The 9072-nt window shown below is 41.1% G+C and overlaps 1 protein-coding gene across 1 annotated transcript; it reads right to left on the bottom strand.

Moving 5' to 3' along the window:
• Positions 1–5363: 5363 nt before the first annotated feature.
• LOC119325076 (chlorophyllase-1-like) lies at positions 5364–6763 on the bottom strand. Its single transcript, XM_037598824.1, has 2 exons — positions 6389–6763; positions 5364–6185 (listed from the first exon to the last, which is right to left on the bottom strand). Exons 1-2 carry the CDS (start codon positions 6668–6670, stop codon positions 5514–5516), a joined length of 954 nt encoding a protein of 317 aa, XP_037454721.1. The 5' UTR covers positions 6671–6763; the 3' UTR covers positions 5364–5513.
• Between the last annotated feature and the right edge of the window lie 2309 nt (positions 6764–9072).

Raw genomic sequence — 9072 nt, 5'->3', positions numbered from 1 at the left:
AACAACACCACGCAAAGCACACTCCCCGTCCGTCTCCTTTACGGATGCTCTTTTTTACCGTACCCAAACGAGGACCGAATCGATTAGTCTGGTCCTCTAGGCTTAGTTTAAGTTTACCGAGCCTCCTTTTCCATCCTTTTCACACAAGCTTTATCCCAAGTCTTTGACAAGGCTTTCCCGGCGGCTCGGGCCGCGAGCGGCCGACGCCCGCTGGATGGACGCCGCGGGGGGCGCCTGGAAAAGGGGCCCGGAAAGGGGTGCCGTTGCTTTGCCGAAAAAAGGAGGGAGGGGGCGAGCGTACGCTTTGCAACCTTGGCAGCGCAGTGCGCGCGCGTTGGCGACTGCCCAGCTCAGCCCCGGCCCGGCTTTGCCCGTGGCGCCATTCCCAGCTTGGATGGAATCAGCATCTTTCTTGTAACCGGTGGTTTCGTCTTTTCATTTTTTTTTCCCTTCTATTCTATCCTCTGTGACCCTCCTTTTGTCAAAGGATTCTGTTTGAACACAGTTTGTTAGTGTACGGTTTTGCAGGCTGCTGCGTTCTGGTGAAGACAGTGTTTTGAGTAATTTCTAAAGTCAAGCCGCTGATGCGCGCTTTTTTCTGTCCTGCCATATCAAATTATCCTTCCGTGTACTACGTGGCACCTCCGAGTGGAGTGGGTTGCTGTATTGCAAAGGCGGACAGGCATACGGCTCCTGTACTGTATATAGCAAAGGTGCATAGCATGCGTTGCCAACTGCGCACTGCATGAGAAACTATATACTGTAGGAAAGTTTTTCTATGGAATTTGCTGTAGAAACTGGCAGGACTCTATGAAATAAGAAAGTTTTGCTAAAGTCTACAGTACCAAATTTGACATCTGGACCTCCAATACGATGCATTCAGCGTCATATAGATGCCTGACGCACAGAGCGAGCAGTCAACTGGGCGGGCCAGCAGCAAACGGTATCTGTAGCAAAACAGTGGAAATTCCCCAAAAAAAAGAAAACTCCGCATGCGGAGAATTGAGCATGGCAAATCCTGCTCTCATGTGCACGAGACTAGCAACTAGATAGAGCGAGCTTTCTTGATTAACCAGCAGCGCGGAATGTTAAGAACCACGGACGGTTTTGAACGTTTTTTGAAATTTTGAACGTGATATAAACAAGATTTCTTTTTCAAAATTGTGTACAAAATTTTGAAAATGCGAACAATTAAATCAAAATACGCACAGTTTTTGGGAATGGAACATGTTTTGAATTATGAAATCATTTTGGAAAATGAGAACAAAAATTTAAATTCTAAACAAAATTTGAAACTGAGAATTTTTTTGGAAAATCCAAACTTTTTGGAAAACCCAAAAAATTCGGAAAACTTGAACAAAATTTGAAAATCCGATTTTTTTAAAACATTAAAAAATTCAAAATTCTGATTTTTTTGGAACCACAATTTTTTAAAATGTCACCATATTTAATTTAAGAATAATGAACACATTTTTAAGCATGTTAAACATTTTATAACTATGCAATTTTAAAAGAGAAAAAATAAAAAGGAATAAAATGCAGAAAAAAGAGAAGCAAAAAAACACGGTTCATGAACCATATAGTAGGTTTCCAAACCGGTAAAAACCGTCCTAGAACCATCTAGAAAGGTTCCCAAAATATGGATCTGCAGAGGCAACTAACAGACTAAAATGGGCCGGCTCATGTTTACTTGTATTGAAAGGGCGACTGGCGTAATAAGCTTCAAATAGGGTTTTTCTTTGGAATCGTCCAACTGACTGCAGTGTCGTCAGGGCCCGCATTCCTGCCCAAGCAAAATACAAGCTGGGCCAGAGCTTAACTTATTCTGTGACTGTAGCGCCAATTCTTATTCTTTTCCTAACTTAGCACACCCACCCCAGTTCTCTAGGAGGTACTTGGGTCGCGGCGACTATATATCGCATTAAGCGAGGTCAAAGGATTTCTCTCACTGAAGGTTTCTGTTTCTGGCGTAGCAACTGTGCCGGCCCACTTAATAAACGAAATAGTGAAAAAAGGAGGGAAGTAATGGGGATCGAACCCAGGTGTACTACAATACCTAGCGACGATAGCCAATGGGCCTTTATCGAGTTCCTGGTGAAATAAAGGGCGCGGGCTACTTAATATAAAAGAGCCGTTTTTCACCACCGTTTTCCCCTCTTATTCTGTTTTTCCGGGTTCTTTTTTCCTTTTCTCTTTTTTATCTTCCGGATTTTTTTCATTCTTTTTGCATATGTTCTTCAGTTTTCTTTTTCTTTTTCTTTTTTTTCTTTTGTGTATTCTTCGCTTCTTGTTTCATTTAATTTTTTTCTTTCATTCTACATTTTTTGTATATGTCAACAACTTTTTCTAATACGCGTTTAACTTTTTTCCAATACAAATTTAACATTTTTCTAATACATATTCAACATTTTGAATATTTTTGAAATTTTTCATTAACATTTTTAAAATACAAGATTAAATTTTCTGAATACATGGTCAACATTTTTCCTATACACACTTTCAAGCTTTTTCAAATGCTTGATTAAAATTTTAAAAATACAAGATTAACATTTTCTAATACATGTCAATATTTTTCTACGCACGTTTCAATTTTTTTCATATGCTTGATTAACTTTTTCTAAATGTAATATTAATATTTTTTAACACATGGTCAACATTTTTTCTATACACATATACCACTTTCCAAATTATTTGTTAACATTTCTTCAAATACTTGATGAATTTTCTAAATGCAATATTAACATTTTTTAACACATTGTCTACAACATTGTTTTCGAAATTCTTGATTAACATATTTGAAATACTTGTTCAACATTGTTTTCAAATGCTTGATTACAGTTTTTTATATACATCGTCAATAAATTTCATCATTTTTTATTACATTGTCACATTTTTTCTATACGCATTTAGCATTTTTTAAATGCTTGATTTATATTTTTTATATAAATATTAAAAATTCATCATTTTTAATACATGGTCAAACATTTTTCTATACATATTAACATTTTAAAATCTTGATCAATGTTTTTTAAATTCTTGGTCAAAAAAATTCGAATCTCCGATTAACCTTTTTGTAAATATGATCAATTTTTATACATAATAAACATTTCTATACACACATTTAACATTTTAAAAATACTTGGTCAACATTTTAAAATATTTTTATGAGCATTTTCTGTAAAATATATATTTAGACTATTTTAAATTATAAACAAAAGTGAGAAATGCAATGTGAAAAACGAAAACGAAAATGTAAAATAACTGAAAAAGGAGTCAGTGGCCTCTGCCGCTCCTGGCAGGCCCATCTTGGTCTCACGTTCAGCGAGTTTTCCCTAGGTCTTGCTGAATGCGAGATATAGGGGTGCCCTACTTGGGTTGCCTGCCCATAATCCCCACCCCGTGGCAATCATCTAGGATGTTCCCCTGGTTTTTTAGGTGGGGTTTTCTCTAGTTTTTTTAAGTTTCCTTTTACCCTTTTTGTATATTTTTGCTTTTCCTGTCCTTTATCTTTTCGGTTTTTGTTTCTCCTTTTTATTTTCCAAATGATAACGCCCACACGTGTGGCATATTTGCACATCACCCACACGCCTTGATCCACGTTGATTCTATTTTGCATGAATCTTAAAAGAATCTGTTAGAATCTGAGTGACACGTGGGCATCATCATGTTTGTGGGCGTTGGAGAGTTCGCCCACACGTTCCGCAGCGTGCAGTTTGCTAGCTGCGTTGTGTGGACGAACTAGTTTCTGCTCGCACAACCACCATCTAGTCCACGCGCGTGTGGGGCGAGCTGCTTTTCACCCACACGATACTCGTATGTTGTTGGATGGCAACTGCAGTTGCGCGTATGTGATAACTAGGTAAACACACATGGCAACTATGATTCATTGCTAGACGGCAACTGCAGTTGCGCATACGTGGCAACCAGGTTAAACACACATGGTAACGGTGATTAACCATACATTATAACTATGGTTGGACCACACATGACAACTAGGTAAAAACACATGGCAATTATTGTTTGACCATATGTGGCAAGTAGATAATCACACACTTCAACTATGGTTTGATTACACGTGGCAACTACCATAAATTAGACATGACGATCATAGTTAATCAAAACAGAGAGAGTTGTCATGCTTTTACAACTGCATTTGCAATCCCGGATAACTACATCTGCCATTTCGGATGGCAACTAAACATCATCCCGCAGATACCTAATGTAGCTGCGGCATGACGTGTGGGCATATTTGCTTCGTGCCACACGCACAGGGTGGAGATGAGTAGTACTTGTTGAGCGTGTGGCATGAAGTAGCTGCGCCCGCACATGTGGGCAATTCTAATATTCGCCCACACACAGCTCGTGTGGGTTGTCTCTTGCTCACGCCACACACGGTGTGTGGGCGGATGTCTAGTATGCCACACGTATGGACGTTATCAGGACCCTTTTATGTTTGTCTGTAATTCAAATTCGTGAAATCTTTTTCATATTTCATATTTGCAAACTTTCTTTAAGTTCTTCAACTTTTTTTAAGATTATGACTCGCAGACTTTTTCAAATTCATGAATTTTTCCAACTCCCGAATTTTTTCGAAAATTGTGAGCCCTTTTTTGCAAATGTTGTGAAATATTTAAAATTCATGAACTTTTTTCAAATCCGTAAATATTTTTTAAAAAGAAAAGTTTTATACCCATGAACTATGCATCGTACGATGCATATAACCAACCTTATTACATTGTTTACTACTACAAAGATATGAAACTTTGATATTGCAAAAAGTAAAGAATTATAAAGAAAATAGACAAAGTAAGAAAAGTATGCCAAACATCTTATAAAATGTGTTCCCCCATAAACATTAATATCGAAGAAATAGTTTTTTTAAATGATATTTAACAAATACATTGATGAACTTTATACATATGTGCAAGTTATCCTGAAGGAAAATCATTCCTAATGCTCTGTGAAAAAAATCATTTACCCAAAATGCTTTCAAAAATAGTAGGAGCATCGATTTTATTTTATTTTCAGAGCATTTAGGAATGCTTTTCTTCATAATAATTTGTACTCCCTTCGTCCCAAAATAAGTGTCTCAACTTTAATACAACTTTGCAATGTTTGTTGCAGAAAAAAAAGCAAATTTTCTTTTTCTACTATTCTTTTAAATTTTACTGATCATGGGTGAGCATTTGAGTTTGGGGGCAGAAAGTCCGTGCCCATTATTTTGGGCATAGATTTATTCGACTTTAATGGATACGTTAAATCTAGTCCATAGAAAATATTTCATGCTCACAGCGTGGCACCATAGTATACCTTTAAGAACAATATTTACCTCATGGAAAATATTTCATAAGTACACATAGGAACACAACAAATATAGAAGTTTATATCAGAAAAGTAATATTTTTTTCATAAAATTTAAATATTACTGTCTGAGCTTAGCAAAGCTCATATTACAACTTTATTTAGTGGACCAACCTGCGGCTGGCTAACTTTGGCATCAGCCAGTAGCTGTTTCACGCCAGGCGGTGCTCAACCGGATCAAGCGTGGTTGGTGCAACCGCCGGGTCTCTCAGTATGGCTTCAAGATCTCCATCTTTCTCACCCAGGGCAGCATTCAGAAATGCCACCATGATCCCAGCAACGCACCTCCGCATCTTGCCCTTGCACCCGTTCCCATCCTTGCAGACGCAGGTGATGAACTTGGGGGCGTCGTCGTCCAGCATGTCCAGATGCCCGTAGTCCTTGGTCACAAAATAGTAGCAGGGCGGCCTGCACTCGCGGTAGAACTCGGCGTGGTTCACGTCCTTGGGTGCGCAGGGAGGGAAGAATATGTTCTTCTTCTCCTCGCCGAGCCCGGTGCCGATGACCAGCACCGGCATCGCCATGTCGAAGGAGGAGGGCTCGTAGGTGAGGATCTTGGGCTGGAGCTGGGAGGACTTCCCTGTGCCGGCGACAGGGTCGAGACCGATGAGCGCGGAGAAGGTTAGCTGGGTCTTGGCATGCCCCATGGCCAATGAGAAAGCCGTGTGGCCTCCTCGGCTGTGGCCGGCCAAGGCGAGCTTCGAGAGCTCCGGCTCGACGCCTTTGGGCAGCACGGACGGGAGACCGTCGGGGAGCCAGTCTGCCACCTTGGCTGCTGCGGCGATGTCCTCGGCGTCACCTGAAGGTATGATACTGATGCTGAACTGCACTACAAAATGTTGCAGAATTAGTTAGTTGATCACCACAAGCTAGCATACAGAGTTACAACAGATCATCTTCTGAGAGAGACTTGAGGTAATTTCTATGTGTTTTTCTTTCTCTGAAAGGAGATTTAAACCCTCTTGTCTCTGCATCATTGTTGAGGTAATTTCTGTATACATGTGAAGTGAAGATGGTAGCGATCGACCTGGGGTGCGACAATGATGAAGCCGTGGGATGCCACGTGTCGAAGAAGGTGTTCGTAGAAGTGGTTATGGAGGAAGAAGCCGTGCAAGAGCATGGCGACGGGGTAGGTTCCCGCATCCTTTGGTGCGACGATCAGCACCGGGATCGGTGGTGTCGGCGCCGCATTCTCATCCACCTGAATCGCCTCGACCGCAAGCTTCCCCGGCTGGAACACCGAGGTGACCGCCTCGAGAACCTCGGCGTCGGGCTTGTTCATCGTCTCTGCGGGTGCTGCTGCTGCCATCTCTCACTCAAGCTCAGGGCACCAACTCTCTGTCTTAACGAGTGCTTTGAGGCTGCGATGATGATAAGAGAGGACCAAGGTGGCAAATTTATAGGAGGGTGGATGTTAATTGTGGCTAACTTTGGTCACTAGTCCAAAATCAATTCGCTTGGGAAATGAGAAGAACGTGTTGGAGAAATGCAGGCTTTGAATGCACATGTACAATTCCACATGCATGAATAAGACTGATTCCATCTAACTGCATTTGTTCATTGAATTGCCCCCCATCCCATCACTTCAGGATACACAGTATAGATGGGATCATGGCCTCATGGGAGTGAGCTGGCCAGCTCACTCCATCTTGTTAATTTCTGTATGCATGATTCGTATTTTTCCTGTAAATTTCGCTTCTCTGTGGTTCCATATCATGAGAACTCTGGGAGAGAGCTAAGAAGTAGGATTGTGCAACAAGATTTTGTATGTACTTTGTTTTCAGCAGTAATTCTATCCAGAGAACATATATGCCACCAGATCAGATCTTCTCCTCTCTGAAACAGGAGAACTGTTATGATTGATTTAGTCCTTGATCAAAATCATATACGCGTACAAGAATTTCATAGTGCTGTGTATCCGATTCGCTTGTCCACGATGTTAACTCACAGTTACCATTGTAGAAGGCTATAAGCGAACCTGTTAGCATCACGTACATGGGAATGCAAAGTGCAGTAATCATCTGTTCAACCGAGGCATCTGAGCTTCGAAAGCTGTATAGAATGAAGTTAAACCAGTTAGAATTGCTTGAGCTTTTTATGTGTTTTGAATATCATGTCCTGGTCACTCCATTAACAGGACTCTTTCGGATTCTCACCGTTTTGTCGGTGATGTTCGTGGCTGGCTGGTTTGTTGTGCACATCTATTTCCACCCCTTCTCATGGCTGTAGATCCAAATTAGCACAAAATAGGGCTAGCTGCTAGCTGTGGAGCTTTGTGTGTACTTCACTGATTTACGCCTTTAATAAGATTCTCTTATCGACAGTGCGATAGTACTCTCGGTGATGTGTGTGGCTGGCCGTTTTATTGTGCACATTTATTTCCACAGTTCGGCACTTGATGCTTCCTGATAGATGTAGCTCCCTACCTGAATATATTACCACCGAACCAGCAATGTTTTACATTACAAGAGAGGATCAAGCATAGAAGAAAGGTAGCTTTCCCAGGACCTGGCCGTGTCGGTGACGCAGTGTCTTTGAATCTAAAGATGCAGAGTGAGAAGTTAAATACAATGTTCCTAGTCGTGGTGCTTGAGAGATGATGCTCGTAGAGGAAGATGAGCGCATTGCGTGAGTCCCAAAATTTCCAGAGGATGGTGAGAGCAACGGAGGGCGAGATGTTGGGGTCAAAGCCAAGGGGCGATGCAATCGCCCAAATTCTGTCGAGGGAGGTGGGTGTTGAATGCCCAAATGAATCCACACCTAAGCGGCGATTGGGCAGCATCCTCGCATGGGCCGTCGCATTTGGGGCATGCATCAGAGTCTACAATATGTTTGTGATGCAAGTTTTCCTTTGAGTTGGCCCTATCTTTTAAAAGTAGCCACCCAAAGATCTTGGCCTTAATGGGAAAGGCCAAATGTAGTCATGATTGCGGTCGATGTAGGAGTGATGGTGTTTTATGTGTTCTTCGACGTGAACGGTGGCCCATGAGTGAGAGACCGCTCATCATCTTGCTCCCTAGGTTCGAATTGCTACATCAGAGACAACATAATAGCCAACTAGCCAGAATCACCTGTAGTAATACGAATCCCTAGGTTAGTCAATAAGTCAAACTGCCAAATAGTAGCCACTAGAACATTGTCATTGGTGGAGTGGGAGAAAAGATGCGAGAAAGCTGTTTTTAGTGGTGTGTTTAGTGCTACCTCCCATCAAAACTCTATTACGACAAGTGACGCACATGTGGTGCACCATTTGTCACCACTATAGAAGGTGTGAGTGACCTTTACAAAGTGTACCCTATAATAAGTGATTTCAACAGTTTTCTGCTTCCAAAGCTCACATTTGTAGTAGTTTGTGCGGATCAATATCAATATACTCTCAAGAACTCTCAAATGTTCTAAAAATAGTATTAGTATGCGTCGCATTTTCTCGCAAGCCATCCTTCTAGCAACAAAACTACTATTTACAATCTTCGAGCTACGTTGATTGACATTCAGTTCTCTCTGTGCATGTTAGTCGATAGAAAGCCTTCGAGGTATTATTTTTTCTTTTTTTTTAACCGAAACCGTAGAGCAATCGTTCTATGGAAATTTCATTAAAAATAGTGTACAATATATACAAAGTTAGCCCATAGAAACAATCAACCCACTCCCTCCTTATTAAACCCTGAGGCTATCATGGATATTAATTCAAATTCTGTTCAATCCAACTGG

The sequence above is a fragment of the Triticum dicoccoides genome, chromosome 6B, assembly GCF_002162155.2.
Source record: "Triticum dicoccoides isolate Atlit2015 ecotype Zavitan chromosome 6B, WEW_v2.0, whole genome shotgun sequence".
In the NCBI taxonomy this organism is placed as follows: Eukaryota; Viridiplantae; Streptophyta; class Magnoliopsida; order Poales; family Poaceae; genus Triticum; species Triticum dicoccoides.
Note: the sequence above shows the minus strand (reverse complement) of the source record. Positions and strands in the feature narration are given on the sequence as shown.